The sequence below is a fragment of the Netta rufina genome (assembly GCF_964035555.1).
Source record: "Netta rufina genome assembly, chromosome: 3".
Taxonomy (NCBI): domain Eukaryota; kingdom Metazoa; phylum Chordata; class Aves; order Anseriformes; family Anatidae; genus Netta; species Netta rufina.
Window position 1 is genome coordinate 85,203,270 of NC_140125.1, and position 18,764 is coordinate 85,222,033.

At 37.5% G+C, this 18,764-nt stretch overlaps 1 protein-coding gene across 3 annotated transcripts in view; it reads right to left on the reverse strand.

Moving 5' to 3' along the window:
• AHI1 (Abelson helper integration site 1) overlaps positions 1-18,764 on the reverse strand; it is a 94,400-nt gene that overhangs the window by 34,376 nt on the left and 41,260 nt on the right. For all 3 annotated transcript variants that reach the window (XM_084283594.1, XM_084283593.1, XM_084283592.1), the window contains exon 20: positions 11,244-11,361. In XM_084283594.1, coding sequence (XP_084139720.1) covers positions 11,244-11,361 — 118 coding nt within the window. The remainder of the gene's footprint in view (positions 1-11,243; positions 11,362-18,764) is intronic.

Here is an 18,764-nt window from a genome sequence, read left to right on the forward strand (position 1 = left end):
GAATTCAAAGATGCAAAGAGCAGGGAAACACAGCCTATTTACTCTCTTCACCTGCAAAATAATGGAAAACATTACACCTGACAAAGTGAACCTAAGCAGTTACAGTCCTTGCCAGAAAAAAATAAAAGAAAATAGGGGAATTGCTTCTTATGCTCTACTGGTGGATAGGGACAAACAGAAGCTTGGTAAAAGAATTCTCAACACATCTGCTGGTAGGCAATTTATCACAGCAAAAGATATTCAATATACATTAAGTAATCTACAATTTCATGTTTTATTCTTTGGCATATTAGCCGCAGCAGTCTGTTTCCTGTGGCTAGTAAGGCTCTACATGGATTCTGGAAAGACCTGTATCAATATATGTACAACTGCAACAGACCTCAACAACTCTAGAAAAAATAAAAAGCAATGCTAGTAGAGTCAGTTCAAGTAGAGACAGTGTCCCTCTTTTCAAAACAGGAGATATGGACAGGATAGGGAATGGGGATGCCATATGCTACAACCAGCCTCCAGATGAGATATGCTATGTTTTAAATACAGCCTGTTACACAACCTGAATATGAGTCTTCTGCAGAAGGACTGCCTTGCATGTCAGAGCTGGGCCTGAGGTCTACTCAGGAAACACTAAATTGTTTGTTTGAGGAAAAAGGTAAGAAAGGAACCTGTGCAATACGTTCCTTCACTTGAGTGTGCCTTAAGACCGCAAAAAAACTTCCAAATGAAGGAGTGATATGCAGAGTTTTAAGAGTTTCTACCACCTCATTTGAGTCAACAAGCAGATGAGTCACTGTTCCTTAAAACTTCCAGTGAGCAAGAGAGCAAGCTTACAGCGAGGAGGCAGGCTCTACTGAAACTCTGGGTCAAAGCGGCATGTTGAGACCAGCTCTCTAAGTATTACCAGTCACAAAGCTGTGTGACAACACCAATGGGCAATGCATAAGTTATGCACCCATAGACACTTTCAATTATCTGTACATTTTCTTAATGCTTTCCCAGCCAACATCCCCTATCATCAGTTTCTATAGGACCAACATAATCAGTACTAACCTACCATGAGCTACATTGATACCACAGTCGATGAATAAATTGCAAACTGCAGTATAGTCCACAGATTCCCAAAGTTAATTCAAAAGTAATTACTTAAAAAATAAATAAATAAATAAAAATAAAAAACAATTGTGAGGGAAGATGGCTCTCACTGAACCACTGAACTTGGTGCTTCAACAATAAGAATAAAAGAAGTTACACCCAAAGCCATAAAACTTCATTTCTTTCACGCAAATAAAAATACAACTACAAAACTAGCAAAGCAGATTTAGAAAAGTTGAAGAAGTATGTATGCAAAGGATCAAAAATGTATCTTAAAAATAAGGCGATTTTTAAGTGTACTTGTTTTTTGCTCGCTTGCCAAAACACAGATGAAACCAAAGGATCTTGGCGCCCTTGGGGAGGAAAGGGAGATGCCTCCCTCCTGTACACCATGGCTGCCACAGGATCCTTTGCATAGTCCTTGCAGCTGCTCTGGAAATGACTGGAGCAGAAGGACTAGAGCAATACATGTAAGGACGAATTTACTCACCTTATTCCTGCATGCTTATTGCTACACAGAAAGCATCCTTGCTGACCTGAACTTTCTTCTGGACAGAGAGTTGACGTTTTGCTGCACAGCCCTTTGACATAAGAAGTGTTTCCACCTCTAAAAACATCTAGAATTTCATTTAAGCATGCACTTTGTCAATATTTGCTGTCTTGCATTTCCATAGCTCAAAAAAACTACAGACAAGCTCAGACTGAAAACAGTTAACACGAGCTCTCTACTTAGGAATTAATTAGATTTGGTTGGTTTAAGATCCACATAATTGAGAAAGTAAGGGCACACTCAGGCCAAATCACTTTTGGCAGAGTCTCTCCACAGTACTACGTCACACCCTGATTTTGCAATCTATACCCACTGCTGCCAAACAGAGAGTAATGCTTCATTTAATCCACACCCTTGTATAATTTGGCTGAAAGTACTTCCTTTACCCTGAAGGCACAGCAGTAATTACCCTAACATACACCAATTTCAAGTAAATATAAATGGTGTTCTTCTGATAAAGTTTTTGGAATCTTCAAAGATTACTGTTATTGTGCTCTGTATTTAGCGTAATTTTTAGAGAAATATTTTAATTAACTTGCCTAGAAGAAACATGAAAAAGAACATATAATAAAAGAACATGTGTATCTTTGATCTCAGTATAAACAATTCTTGCAAGTTTAACTAGAAAATACAAACTCTTCTGACATTTATAACATCTTATCAATCAGATAGAGGAAACTGGATAACCAACCTTTTAAAATTGAAGAACTAGATTGTCATTAATGTTAATGGTTTTGTCTCTATGTCTTTGCTATTCTGTTGGAACATTTTTGTGGTTAGATGTATCTATTTATACATCTTTTGTTTTCAAATTAAAAAATCATTTTTACTATTCATTTTGTAAATGTAAACACTCAGCTCTTCTACCTTAAAATAAGGTCCTGTATTTGTGCCTTGGGCCAAAACTCTGACATTGGCAACTGATACTGGCAGCAAAGCATGGGGGGGCTGCAGAGCTCTGTGGAAGTTCCTTCCCCACCTGAATTTCCTGAGCAGCCTGTGAGCTATGGTGAAGACACAGCTGTGTCCTGGTACTCTTGATTTTTGTTTACTACCAAAGTCAGTTAAAAAGTAAGGCAAAGTATCCTCAAATTGCTCTAGTGACTGAGAAGAAGCAATAAAATCTAGGAAGTATGTGCAAAGGTTGGCTGCAGGTGACAATTGAGTCTTCATAACCTATTTGCACTTAAGAAACTGAGACACAACATTCAAGTATCTAGCCTTCAAAATGTAAATTGTATAGCAAAATAGCTTATAAAGGAAAGAGAGAGGCATAAGAAGAGTCTTGTGATAGATATGTCTATTATTTAAAGAAGGAAATTAACTTTGACAAAATATTTTAGGTTAAATCTTTCAGTTTTTATTCCTCTGTGAGAAAATAATTAAAAAAATAAGAAAAAAAATTTTTTTCTTACGCTATTCTCTTTACTATTGTCCCTAAGGGAAAGGCTAGAGTTAAGAATACCTTAAAATGAGTGACCATTTTCTCCAGGGGAGTTCCCATTCAAATTAACACAGACATACATAGTAAACATTTTAGACCTAATGTTTTGCTTTTGAAAAAAAAAAATATTTTTACCTGGCTTCACTGTAGGTAAGTCAGCTGACACTGAAGATACAATTTGTGTGTTTAGCTTGCATTTTGTCTCTATTCAGTTCTCTTGTACTCTTTTGAGAACAAAGAAGTTGGCAACTAGCAACTAGATCCCATCATCACAGAATCATTAGAGAATGGTTCCGGTTGGAAAGGACCTTAAAGACCATCCAGTTCTAACCCCGCTGCCATGGGCAGGGACACCTCCCACTAGATCAGGTTGCTCAAAGCCCCATCCAATCTGGCCTTGAACACCTCCAGGGGCACCTACAACTTCTCTTGGCAACCTGTACCAATGCCTCACCACCCTCTAAGTAAAGGATGCTGTCCTTATATCTAATCTAAACCTATTCCCCCCCCCTTTTTTTTTTAACCTTAAAGCCATTACCCCCTGTCCTCTAACTTCTTGCCTTAGCAAGAAGTCCCTCTCCAGCCTTCCTGTAGGCCCCCTTTATGTACTTGAAGGCTGCTATAAGGTCTCCCCCAGAGTCTTTTCTTCTCCAGGCTAAACAACCCCTATTCTCTCAGCCTGTCTTCACAGGAGAGGTTCTCCATCCCTCTGATCATAACCATGGCCCTGCTCTGGACTCGCTCCAATAGATCCATGTCTTACATTGGGGGCCCAAGAGCTGAACGCAGTAGTCCAGGTAAGGTGTCACGAGAGCAGAACAGAGGGAGAGAATCACCTCCTTATACCTGTTGGTCGGATTTCTTTTGATGCAGCCCAGGATACTGTTGGCTTTCTGGGCTGCAAGATGCACTTGCAGCCCAGAAATGCTCACATTGAGCTATTCAACGACCAACAGACCCAGGTCCTTCTCATCAGGGTTGCTCTCAATCCATTCTCCATTTAGCCTGTATTTGTGCTTGGAATTGCCCTGACTCAGGTGCAGGACCCTGCATTTGGTCTTTTGAACTTCACTGGGTTTGCACAGGCCCACCTCTCAAGCCTGTCAAGGTCCCTCTGGATGGCATCCCTTCCCTGCAGTGTGTCAACCATGTGACATAGATTGGTGTTGTCAGCAGACTTGAAGGTGAACTCAATCCCACTGTTCATGCCACTAGCAAAGATGTTAAGCAGCACCAGTCCCAATACTGACCCCTGAGGAACATCACTCATCACTAGTCTCCATTTGGACATTGAACTGTTGACTGCAACTCTGAGTACGACCACTCAGCCAATTCCTTATCCACTGACTGGTCCATCTGTCAAATCCATGTCTCTCCAATTTAGAGACAAGGGGCAGTCATGTGGGACAGTGTCAAATGGTTTACACAGGTCTAGGTTGATGATATCAGTTGTTCTTCCATTATCCACCGACAGTGTAGCCCTGTCATAGAAGGGCACCAAATTTGTCAGGCATGATTTGCCCTCAGTGGAGCCATGTTGGCTGCCGCCAATCACCTCCTCACTTTCTATGTGCCTTAGCACAATTTCCAGGAGGATCTGCTCCATGATCCTTCCAGGCACAGAGGTGAGACAGACTGGCCTGTAGTCCTTCCTTTTTTCCCATTTTAAAAATAGGGGTTGTTTCCCTTTTTCTAGTCAGTGGAAATTTCAAACTGCAAAGACTTCTCAAATAGGATAAACAGTGGCTTAGCAACTTCATCCACCAGTTCCCGCAGGACCCACAGATGCATCACATCAGGTTCCATGGACTTACGCACTAGCACACTAGCATACTTATGAGGGTGAAACTTCCAACAAAATTTCCACAGCATCTCTGCAAAAATGTGAATTTTGTTACTTGATGTACCCTTGTTACCTGCTTCTAAAAACAAACAAACAAACAAAAAACAACACAGAAAACAACAACATGAAGAGTATTTTAAGAGCATTTGGATAATGCAGAAATATTTTTTGATAAATGGTGTAAAAACTTACTTTACAGACTGGTTGAGACAGAAAAGGTACGTTTTGAATAGTCTATCAAATATAATTGAGGACTTAAATGCAAAGTCAATTTTGCTAACATCTTCAGAGAGCAAGAAAGACTTCTTTGAAGCTTTTGCTATATGCCGGTGGAAAACACCTTTGACTTTCAGTTGTGTTAATAGAGAGAAAATTTCTAATTGTTCTCAACCCTGCCAAAGCATTATGTTTTTTGGTTTTGAGACTTTAAGATACAAGAACCATCATGTTTCTAGAACATAACATAATTGATTTTTAAAAGCAAGTTTAATTAACTAGTTTTATTGAAGTCAAAATTTTACTCTAAAGATCTATGTAATATTTGTAGTTGAATTTCAATCTCCCACATAGTTAACAATTAGGGTCACTTCTAATTACAATTACTTATAGCCTAAAGTTTATCTTAGAAAACATACCCTGAACACAGTGGGAGTTACTGAAAAGTCACTGCTGAACAAAGCCTAAAAACACATTTAATTTCTTTCATGGTATGCCACAGATCTGCAAAACCATGTCTATGCGTGCAGGAAGGTGATTTCTCTGTGCAAAGATGTTTAAAATCTTAAGGAGGGAAGGAAATAAACAAAAAAAGGGAGATTTTAATATCACTCAGTAAATGAATAATTGAAAGCTGGAGCTTTTGCTACTTCCTTATTTATTTAAGAAAATAACAACTAGATAATGGCTTATCCTGTAAAAAGGTACAAGGATGAGTACATAAGGAAAAGGCAGGAATTGCACTAGCACACTGTAGTGCTGCAGAGTACCGTTATAAGATAAGTATAATAAAATTAGCACTGAAGCATGAGTGTAAGCGGAACTATACAGCACAAGGAATGTAGAACCTCAATTGTAGATACCAAAGATTTTTAGTCTTAGATTTTTATTTTTTTTTTGTGGAGTAGGTAACAGCTTTGTCAAGAGCGTAAAGGTAAGAACGTGGAGGCCTTGAAGAAGGTTATTTTGGGAGTACCTGCTAGAGACTGCCTGATCAAGAAAAGCAACTGAACAACGCTTTCTTTAAATAGCAGGAAGGGTCACAATCATAGACCCTGCTTCTCACAGAAAATTTTGACCATTTTTGTATCTGCTTAAAAGACAAAAACATAGGCTACAAGCAATTCAGACTTCTCGAAAAACACCTGAAAGACTATGTGGTCAGTGGTCACAGCCAACACGGGCCAAATGTATCCTGGGGTGCATCAGGCATGGCATTGCTAGCCAGTCAAGGGAAGAGATTGTCCCTCTCTTCTCCAGTGCTGCCTCACCTCAAGTGCTGTGTGCATTTCTGGGTGCCTCAGTATAATAACATAAAACTACTAGAAGTTGCCCAAAGGAGGGTTGTGAAGGTGGTGAAGGGTCTAGAGGGCGAGATATATGAATAGTTGCCGAAGTCACTTCTTTTGTTCAGCCCCGAGCAGAGCAGGCTGAGGGGAGGCCCCATGGCGGCCCACAGCTCCCTCACGAGGGGAGCGGAGGGGCAGGCGCTGAGCTCTGCTCTCTGGGGACAGCGACAGGACCCGAGGGAACGGCATGGAGCTGGGACAGGGAGGGGTCAGGCTCCCCAGGGAAGTAGTCACAGCACTGATCAGAATTTAAGCCGTGTTTGGACAACGCTCTCAGACACGTGGGCCTGATTTTTTGGGAGGTCCTGTGTGGAACCAGAGCTGGATTTGATGATCCCTGTGGGTGCCTTCCAACTCAGGATAGTCTATGATTCTATGAATGTGCTGGGGACAACTTTTTGATACAGATGCTAGACAGGCTAAGGTGGGCTGCATCTCTGGCCCTGCTAATAATTAATAAAGCAGAACTGACTGGAGACAAAGGCAGTCCTGCCTCAGTGACCATGAGATAACTGATCTTGGGGGAAATGAGGAAGGCAAGAAGCAGAACAAAACAAGAACTATGGGCTCCATGAAAGCCTACATACAGTGAAAGTGTACACTTGAAGTAAAGCTAAAATATACTACATGTTTGAGAGGGCGCAGAACCCATCTGTTAAATTAGCATGCATGTTTAAAGACACAGTCCTGGATGTTACTTTCGTTTGAAATCCTATGAAATCATTTACAGCTATTTCTACAAATATATCTGGATACAGTAAGATTTAAAACTCAGGAAAGATATGCAGTATTACTGCTATCACTAATAAATCACAAAAGTAGATTCTCAGTCCTTCCACTATTTCTACCTATTGGAAGACATGGACAATTAAATTGTCACTTAAAAGAAGAAAGTGCTGCATGCATCCAGGCTACTACACTGTCCATATCACAAGACATCAACTACAATGTTAAGTTTGTACAGCAAGAACATACACCAGTTACATAGTTAAAAAGATTGCTATTAGGATTACATGCTACCTTCACTGTAATTAAAATTCTGCATTTTGCTTTGAGAATCACAGAATCACAGAATTTCTAGGTTGGAAGAGACCTCAAGGTCATCGAGTCCAACCTCTGACCTAACACTAACAGTCCCCACTAAACCATACCCCTAAGCTCTACATCTAAACGTCTTTTAAAGACTTCCAGGGATGGTGACTCCACCACTTCCCTGGGCAGCCTGTTCCAATGTCTAACAACCCTTTCAGTAAAGAAGTTCTTCCTAAGATCCAACCTAAAACTCCTCTGGCGCAACTTAAGGCCATTCCCCCTCGTCCTGTCACCAGGCACATGGGAGAATAGACCAATCCCCACCTCGCTACAGCCTCCTTTAAGGTATCTGTAAAGAGCAATAAGGTCGCCCCTGAGCCTCCTTTTCTCCAGGCTGAACAAGCCCAGCTCCCTCAGCCGCTCCTCGTAGGACTTGTTCTCCAGGCCCCTCAACAGCTTTGTCGCCCTTCTCTGGACCTGCTCAAGCACCTCGATGTCCTTCTTGTAGCGAGGGGCCCAAAACTGAACACAGTACTCGAGGTGCGGCCTCACCAGAGCTGAGTACAGGGGGACGATCACCTCCCTAGCCCTGCTGGTCACACTGTTCCTGATACAAGCCAGGATGCTGTTGGCCTTCTTGGCCACCTGAGCACACTGCTGGCTCATATTCAGCCGACTATCAACCATCACTCCCAGGTCCTTCTCTGCCTGGCAGCTCTCCAACCACTCATCTCCCAGCCTGTAGCTCTGCTTGGGGTTATTGCGCCCCAGGTGCAGGACCCAGCACTTGGCCTTGTTGAACTTCATGCAGTTGACCTCAGCCCATCAGTGCAGCCTATCCAGATCCTCCTGCAGAGCTTTCCTACCCTCAAGCAGATTGACACACGCGCCTAGCTTGGGGTCATCTGCAAACTTACTGAGGGTGCACTCAATGCCCTCTTCCAGATCATCGATGAAGATATTAAAGAGGACCGGCTCCAGCACCGAGCCCTGGGGAACGCCACTAGTGACTGGCCTCCAACTGGACTTGACTCCATTTACCACGACTCTTTGGGCCCGGCTATCCAGCCAGTTTCTAACCCAATGAAGCGTGCGCCAGTATCTAATGCCAGAAGCATTAGATACACAGCAAAAAGTTGATCAGGGAGCATGAGAAGAAAGACAGAATAACTGCCTACATAGCACTCCGGAACGTGTAACCATCCACCGGTCAAAAATGAAAGATCCTTGTATTAGACACAGTTAATGATGTTGTATTATTTTATGACACAACAGACATATATGGTGTATAAATGAAACCAACATATGAAAAAGTTTTGTGTTTCCAGCAGACTCCATACATGAGTAGATCTGTTTTAGTACAGACTATATAGAATCATAGAATCATAGAATATCCTGAGTTGGAAGGGACCCTTAAGGATCATCAAGTCCAACTCTTGACACCGCACAGGTCTACCCAAAAGTTCAGGCCATGTGCCTAAGTTCACAGTCCAATCTCTTCTTAAATTCAGACAGGCTCGGTGCAGTGACCACTTCCCTGGGGAGCCTGTTCCAGTGTGCAACCACCCTCTCTGTGAAGAACCCCCTCCTGACGTCCAGCCTAAATTTCCCCTGCCTCAGCTTAACCCCGTTCCCGCGGGTCCTGTCACTAGTGTTAATGGAGAAAAGGTCTCCTGCCTCTCGACACCCCCTTACGAGGAAGTTGTAGACCGTGATGAGGTCTCCCCTCAGCCTCCTCTTCTCCAGGCTGAACAGGCCCAGTGACCTCAGCCGTTCCTCGTACGTCTTCCCCTCCAGGCCTTTCACCATCTTCGTAGCCCTCCTCTGGACACTTTCCAACAGTTTCATGTCCTTTTTATACTGTGGTGCCCAGAACTGCACACAGTACTCGAGGTGAGGCCGCACCAGATATATCAGATATATACCAGATATAATATATATAGATTATTATATATAACATATGTTATATATTTGTATATATAGAGAGAAGTATATATATTACAGTTTTTATATTATTCAAAAGTAAAACTAAACTGATAGTTAACAGCTACAAACACAAGCACCTATCTTCACACTTAAGAAATGGGGAAAGATGAACTAAACGAGTAAAGCTTTCTTGTATATTTCAATAAAAACAGTTCTATCACAGCAGCAGAACTTGAAGGATACTTAAAATGACAAAAATCATTTAGGATTTGTTAAGATTTTCTTACAGGAAATTTATTTCAGTTGTGCTCCACTAGACTTTTCATGGTCTTTTTCCCCTAGGAGTCTTCATTTTCTCACTGCTTTCACTGACTGGTGAAAGACCATTAAAATGTACCTCTTTTCACTATACTTCCATAATTAATACCCTATAACTGAGGATTGTGTTAAAGTATTGATCAGTTTTGGAAACAACTATTCTGGAAGCGTGCATAAACGTACGTGCACGCTAATAAACGTGCAAATATCTACGTTTGATCATGCTATTTAAGAAGTTGCCATCAACACATTTATCTGTGCTTCTGCAAGCTTCAAGACACTGGTTTGAGCAATATTACACACTAAGTTGTCAAATGGGTATAATGTTAATGTCCTTCAAGTGGCTAGTCCACTTATTTTAACCACTTATTCTATCTATCCTATTCAAAATATGTAGAAAATAGAATATGTATTCTCTTTCTATAACATTTTCATATGCTGGAAACAATAATATCTATTTCACAGCAGATGCTTATGATGCTTGTTACAGATTTTTTCTTAAAAAATGAAAAATGGTAGAAAAATGGAAACGCACAAGTTCATTGGTAGCTGACCATTTGTGCTGTGGCTGAGAATGATTGTGAAACTAGTGGTCCATGCTAAGGACTCATTCTTAAAAAAAAATACAAAAAGTAATCATAACATGATTTACCAATAAAAATCATGTTCCATTATGAGATAATTCTATATAATTAGAGACTATCCCTTTCTGTACTATCAACATTTTAAATCTCTATTACCTGTTTCTAGTTCACTATGTATTCCCTTCTTCCCCTAGAATTCTTTTTACTTTTCTGAAGGATACAAAACAAAAAATAAACACTTGGAAACTAAGGTTACAATTTCCTGTCTTCATAGGTTCCCAAAAAAAGAAAAAAGCATATGGAATTATCTATTTTGTTGTTAAACAAAATGATTAGCAATGATTATGATTAGCAATGCAACAAGATATTATCAAAGTAATTACATAGCACAAAAATGTGGAGGTTGATTGCTTACCCTTTTTCTCAAAATCTTTGAACACAATGTTTTAGGAAAAATTAAATATAAGTTAAATACTACTGTAAACAGACTACTGAGCACTACTGCTCCTAGGTAAAATGCTTAAATGCTTTTCTTATTATTGTTTTCCTCTATTAATACACACGCTTTTTAAAAATATGATTTCAGTGCTTTGCAGTGTCTGTGTTCAAGATACTTCAAAACAAAATGTTAAATTAAGAAAAACTGGCAATCACACACTGTTCTGGGAACTTACAGCACTAATAAGTGTACATATAAAAGAAAATGAACATTATGAAGGAACAAGTATAAGTATGGGACAGTATCACACTGCACTTTATAATAAACAATATCACATAACCTGGCCACGCCCTGAAAGAGCTACAAAGCAAAGTTTATCCAGACAGAAGAAAAATCCTAGCAGAAGTTATTACTCATTCACTAGAGAGAGTGATCAAATAAAGAAAAACATACCGCTTTTAGCTGTGAAAGCATACAGAGGATTCAGTGGAGTGCTCAGTGTGCTTGTCAGTCTTAGCTTGGAGTGTGGTGACAGTGATGATGGCGCAGGAAGCAAGAGATTTGAGCTTGCCTGTAATAGGAAAGACAAATCAGAAAATGAAGTGTAATTTCCTGGGTTACTTGCTGATGCAACAGCTAAGACAGAAATAATTACTTATTTCAAATAACTATTAAATTTTAGGAAAAAATTAAGACAAGTGGATGGAAAATATCAATTTAGATGGACAGTTTTTTGTTGTTTTTCTTCTTAACATTTGTAGAGAGAGTTGTGGAAGAATTAGTGACTGAGCTACAAACTGAACTGCATGTTTTTATATGGGCACAAACTCTCAAGCAGTGAGAAGTGTAAAGAACTGCTTGAATTAGCATCTTGTTGCATCTTAGTATATAAAAATAAGATGTCATTTATATATGGTTGTGAACTGCGATATATAAAATAACTTCCCATTTTTGAGTAGTCAAACCATGCTAAATCTAAGAAGAGATTACTCAATATTAGTCTGAGAGAAATAAAAAATAAAAATCTTAAACCAGTCCTAACTTCAAACCTATTTCTGCAAGCCAATACAGTACACTTAGTGCAAAACACCAGGCACTTCCTTTATGTAAGCTATACAAAAAAATACCTGCAGCCATAATTTCCATAATAACAAAGATAATGTAGTTAAAATTTGATTTGCTGTGGAGTTTCTTGGCATACATGCTTCTAGTACAAAGCGTAAATGTTTCCCAAACTTTACTCTTGATATCTTATCCCAAAGAGCCTATATAAAAAATATGAAATTCTGAGTTTTTCACATAATCAAATTGAACATTTTATTATTTGTTAACTGCTTTCATTGTCTGCTTTTGGTAAAATGGCCAAAAGGGAGGGAAAATAGACCTTAAATAAAAGATTGGTAAATTTCTTCAAAGTAGATATGAATGCTATTTTTTTTGAGAGAGCTATTTACATAAAACACTTTTTAACCCATTCAAATCAAGGCTCTTACACAATGCAGAACAATGTGCATAGTCACTTATTCTAACTAAAAGCCTCCTCTCACTTCCTTGCACTTCAGCAAAGTTCAATCAGACCCTTAAACTTCACTCAGGGGCCAAAACATAACAATGACATTTTTCAAATGTTCAATTTACTGGCTTATTTTATTTAAAGAAACAAAGGCAGCTAAAACAAAGAGAGGTTTATTCCCAGAACTCATAATTTATATAAATACTATTTCTGTCATATAATAAATATTAAATATTTATTAAATCTTTTATTAAATATTTATTTATTTAACAGGTTTTATTAAAGCAGAGTATTTGGGCATTGGCTGATGTCCTGGGATGAAGGCAATACAGAACTAAAAATGCGCATTGAGTAACCTGACTGGGGTATGGAGGACATCTGCTATCATCTCTTTATTACTCCACTAGACCTTCATCGTACTGTAAACTCATCTACTGAAAGAAGAATATGTTAAAAAACTGCCTTTTTACTAGTGGAGTACTCTCTTAGCAACTAATTGTGATTGTTATGACCATATTCCAAAACTGAACAGAAAGAAAAGCAAGACAAAATCAGATCAGCCAGGGAACATGATATAAAAAGCTGTAAAGCATCTAGATTTTAGTGCTTTGAATTTTTGAATTTGACTGAATGTTAATAAATACCCACTTGTGAAATGCAAGCATGTTGGCAAGGCTTGGTTTTGTGAACAACACAATCAATCTGCTTTTGGTACATTTACATATGGAAGCAGCTAAGTTTCATTAATATAAAGTTTTCTGTGATACACACAAATATAGAAAGTCATTAACTTATGTGTTTATTCAAACACAGAAAGGTAATCTTGTTACGCAAACATGTCGAGCCCAGTTTCCTGGTGCTTCATCTCCTTTTATTGACTGTTCACTCTAACGGGAGCCCTTCTGCAGGAAGACTGCAATTAGATCCCTCCTCTGCATGTATTTTGTGCTGGGTGCACACTACTGGCTTCTTCCTCACAACCAATGAAACAAATGCATGTTCTGCAGTCAGGTATGCTCATGAAACGTTTTGGAATCATCTTTCAAATTTGACAGCAAACAACTGGATTCCAACCCTACTAGGGAATAAAGACAGGTTTGAATGTATCACTCTTTGGAAATCTAACTAAACACAGTAGAGCAAACTATTCAAAACTACCTCTTACAGACACTTCTCTGGCTCATTTTTTGGGGAAAGAGGGAGAGCAAAACAGCAGAAGAAACTTTTTTTTTTTAAATCACGATGCTTGAATGAAATGATGAGAGAAATGTTTACAGAGTTTGTAAATATTCCTGTACAGTATTTAATTCACTTATTTTCCTGCTGTTACCCAAATACTTTCATTAAACATGCCACATAGCATGCTTTGAAATCAAATGCACTAGACACATACATTAGAAGTGAACATGCTCCTGAAGATTTAAGAAAATCAGGCATTTAAAAATGCAAAGTCAGTTCTATCTTACAACTCTTCCTCGCCAAGTCCTTAAAAGCAAGATAAAAACAAAATAAAAACAAAGAAAAAACAACAAACCCACAACCCCCATGCTTTCATAAAAGAGAGATTTAAAAGACAGTGATAAATTTAAGAAGTCTGCCAAGCCTGCCATTCATTCCTTCCCTTAAGAGCAGGGAAGCTCAGTGCAGGTGGGCTATACAAGTCTGCCCGTCTGAAGTAAATGTAGCATCAGTTTTATGACCTTTGTGCCACTAGTTCCCAAGTACTACTTAAATCTCTTAAAAGGCCCAAGGGGAGGACAGCAAAAACAACACACCACCACCACTATAGGAGAGGAGGGAACTATTCAGATATGAGGACTAATGATTCAACAGAATTGTTTCCAGGTAAAGTTTAGTGTTCTATTAAGAGTAATTAATTTTCCTACAACAGACATCAGGCTACCTACAGAATAGAGTGAAGCAATCTTTTTTTTTTTTTTTTTTTTTTTTGAAATGCATGCTGTGGGAAGGCATTGCTAAATACCTTTACAACAACGAGCAAAGTTGGCTAAGATAACCAACCATCAATCTAGTTATTTTTCACAACAGGCTTCGCTTGCTTCATGCAAAAACCACAGCTTTATCAAAGACACAGTTTACTATCCTGAATTGAGTAAAACTAAGTTATAACATTCATGTAGTTTTTGTAGCAATAAAAATATACCTACATATTTTTTGCCAAGTTTAAACAAACATGATTTGCATTTTCTTTTTTGTTAGGGCAGCTCTATGCAAATTATGCAAATATACATTTTCAGTGGAACTAGTTTTCACATTAAAAGTGAACTGCATGAGACAAAAAACAGAAGACTGCAAGACTTGACAGGCTGACAACTGCCATTTCTTTTTCTTTTTTTTTTTTCCTGAGAATGGAATTTTATGACCTTTGCAACCAATATAATCAGCATTTCCATATGTACTTGCAAGTCAAATCAAGCTGTCCAGCTCTATACTGCCTCTTACTCTTTTAGTTTTAGTCTTCCCTTTTGAAACTTCAGGCCTCTAGGACACTGTTTTTAAAGACAATTTAAAAAAATGTTAAATTCCTTAAGATTGTGGTTTAAATAAGAGCTAACATCTGAATCTGATACAAAACCAAAACAAATTCTATTCTTCTAGCACAGAGAAAAATACATAAGTGATAATGTTTAAATAGTACAATACAACTTTTAAATTTGCAATGTAAGTGTGAATCAAGTTTATATCTAGGTAAAAATGTATTTATTTCTATCACAATAGTTTTAGAAAGTATCCAGCAAAGGCTGGAATTTTGGTGTGGCAGGCATACCGCTATCATCCAGACAAATCTATTCTGCTCATAAGTAACTTCTAGTCTAAATGTCAAATACCAAAAAACGTAAGTTATCATCCTCTTACACATAGATAAAATTGAAACACACTGGCTTTGTCAGAAGTAAGCTTGTTCCCCTGATGTTCCCTGCAGTCTTCCTACTCCGATTATTCCGATCAAGAACTCATCTAGATTATAACATAGTTCCCCTGTGATTTCTGTGCATTATATTTTTTCCACATGGAAGCCCAGAAATGATTAGGGCATGCATGTGGAAACTGAAGCTAGAAGGTGCTCAATCATACAGTTTAGAGATAGCCATTGTACAGTGTAGATACAGCCATTGCCAACAGCTGACATACCTCAGCATACAATAATTATATATATATATATTTTCAGTTTCTCATTTCTGCTAGAGTTCCTGCATTTCAATTACAGGCTTACCACAAAAATTTTTAATTTTAAGACTTTTTTTATTGTTAAGAATTACACATTTGAAGTACTAGTTTATTGTTTAAGCCACAAAGGAAACGAAATTCTTTGTACAAAGCACAGGTGTAGGTTACACTACACAGACTTTCTCAATTGTGAAGCACTGAGATTATGACCTTTCCTGGACTGGACAAAACTGGCATTTCGGCACGAGAACATGCCTGGATATACAAGTTAACAGAATTGGCTAATGTCATTAGCTATAGCAGTGTAAGCTAGGTTCATTAACTTAATAAAAGCTATATGTAAACTGTGGACTCTTCCAAGGTTGGTTTTGAATCTTGATATCAAAGATGGTATGACCAGGAAAAAAAAAAAAAACAAAAAACAAAAAACAAAACAAAACAAAACAAAAACAAAAACAAAAAAAAAACAAACATGACTTCTCTTTACCAGTTACAGGAAAAAAAAAAAAAAAAGTATAATTTTCTTGGAAATGGAGATGGATTTAACTTGTGTCCCATTCAAAACACACCTAAAGATTGAGTTACAATTTTACTTCTCTTCCTTTTAAGAAAAATAGACAGCAGAAACTCTTGACTCACAGCTGCTCAAATAAATACAGAAACCTATTCCTCTGCATCTGGTGATAAAAACACATTAGGACATAACTGTAAATACAGCATGCAGTTTCAGGTAATCGTGTAAATACTCAGACATCTGTAAGCCCCCTCCCCCTTTATTCACCTCAACTCAAGCATCTGAATATACTATAGGCTTTCCCAAGCATGTATAAAATCCATTTTAGGTAGACTTTTCTGATTTGTTTTTCCATGATGTTCAAAAGGTGTATTTTCTGTGAAAACATCATTATCATTCCTATTATTCTAAATAACAAAAAAGTAACTTCCTGTAAGCCAGCTTGAATTTCACTTCTAAAGCTATGTATTTTAAACAAAAAATGTAATCTAATTTCTTAAATTGACAAGCCCTCATTTGCTTGTTCCAGAGATTGTAATGTAACTATAATGAGAGAAAGCAAAAAAAAAAAAAAGCAACCTGACAGATTTCCTCATATTAAAGCAGCACTTTTGAATGCAAATTTATAGTTATTTTAAACTATTTTGTTTGAATGAGAAGCAAATTGCTTACTCCAACTAAGCGAATATAAAAGGAATTTGTGAAACTTCATTAAAAATCCTTTGAGGCTTATTCATCTATAACTTTTTTTTTTTTTTTTTTTTTTTTTTTTTTTTTTTTTACTGTTGATTTACAGTATCTCAGTATCTGGGCCACAAGTAGTGTTCTTTCTCACCTAACAAGTTGCAAGAAATTATCTCCACCCAAAAAATACACTAATAAAAAAAAATGGACAACAATTAAGTGAATTAAATCACTTAATTATATATCACTTAATACATAAAGTACCATCTTTATGGTACTTTCTTGCATAAAATATCCTTGTTAACAAGAACTGCTTTCTGCACACCTTGGTGACAATAAGCCAGCTGGCATGAGCAGATATAATCTTTTCTCTTTTACCAGTATGAGCGAGCCCAGCTTTCTTTGCTCTAAATATGATTTGAATATACATAACACTGCTCAGATACCCCCATTTACTTTGTTCAGCAAGGAGAAAACAAACAGTGACTAACTTTTCTTTAATACTGTACAAACATTCGTGGCAAGAAAACTAAGGTGACAAAACTGGAAATAAAATTAAAGGACCAATCAGTAAAACCCATGTAAAAAGATATAAACATATTGTTAATGCTAAATAAAAGCTTAGAGAGAGGAAAAAGCCCTCAATATAACTAACTTAGGTATTCAGGGAACTCGGGAAGACTTCACAATTCTGGTACCAGATCTTACTGGAGATCTGACTTTGGAGGAAGCTCACACTGCACAAAGACAAGCTGGAATGCCTATTTAATGAGAATTACTCATTTCTAAGGTAGCTACCCAGAGAATGACATCTATTTGAAGATAAAATATCTTGCTTTTACCAATTTTCTTTTATTTACTGCACAAGTGTGGAAAGTAGCAACTTGAGTAGCAATTACTGCAGAGTAGCTGTAAATAAGTAGAGTAACTGGTAAATCCATACAAAGTAGTATGAAGACAGGGTGTCTGTAACTACTCATCACATGCCAAATTTCCTTTATTTACAAAATACAGTCAATAGCTTCCTTTCTTTCACATAATCTGCCTGCATTATTTTAAATTTCATTTCATATTTACTGAAAAAAAGAAGAATGCGTAGAAAAAAATGTTTCTAAGAAAAGAATATTCTAACATAAGGAAATAATATAGATTTTAAGGATCTGGCCTGCTTTTTCTGGCATTTTCACAGAAGAAAGCTAGGGGAAAAAAGTTTTGTTCAACTTCTCCTAACACAAGCAACATAGTCTAAAAGCAATTTATAATTGTGTCCAACTGTCTTAGAATTAAAACCGACAAATTGAATGAATTAGCATAAAAAATGTTTCACAACAATTTCCAAAACCATATTTTATAATAAAATATTAAGATATATGAAGGTAAATTACAGCAAAATAATCATTTGCTATTAAGTATTTACCTATATAAATCCTCTAATAATACCTGAGTCATTTCATACTAATGTTTGCTTTGCTATCACAACTATTCAACAATATCTGCTTGACTAATGAGGAAAAAAAAAGTTTGTATCCACTAACTAAAATGCATAAGGTTATAGGATTTCAGACCCCAAAAATGGTTTCACCATGCCTTAATAAAGCACATCCTTATAAGTGTGCAGCTTGGAGTAGCTACATTTAAAGTAATAACTGCAACAATTTCCTAGAGCAAGAAAACTAGAACAAGAAAAAACATTTCTTAGCTTCTGAAAAGGAATATTGGGGGAGGGGGTAAGAGAAATATAAAGAAAAAAGAATACAGTAGTCTTCAGAATCTCCTATTTCATTTAAGAGAGCTTATTCTAATGGAGCGTATTGTACAGGTCGTCAGAAAAATGATTGTCTCTGCCTACGTTATAGCATCATGTTTTCCATTAATATGATAATTAAACAACTGTAACCCAAACCTACTATCATGCAGCAGGCCACATTGATGTGACTTGAGTTAGCTATAGAAGTAATTTTGAGAACAGTAACCTTGGTAAACATTTTAAAATCCAACTTCTGTGGATTTTTAAAATTATTTACTAATCTGATGAAAAAAACATTAGTAACTGTTCTGGAGAATTACCACACAA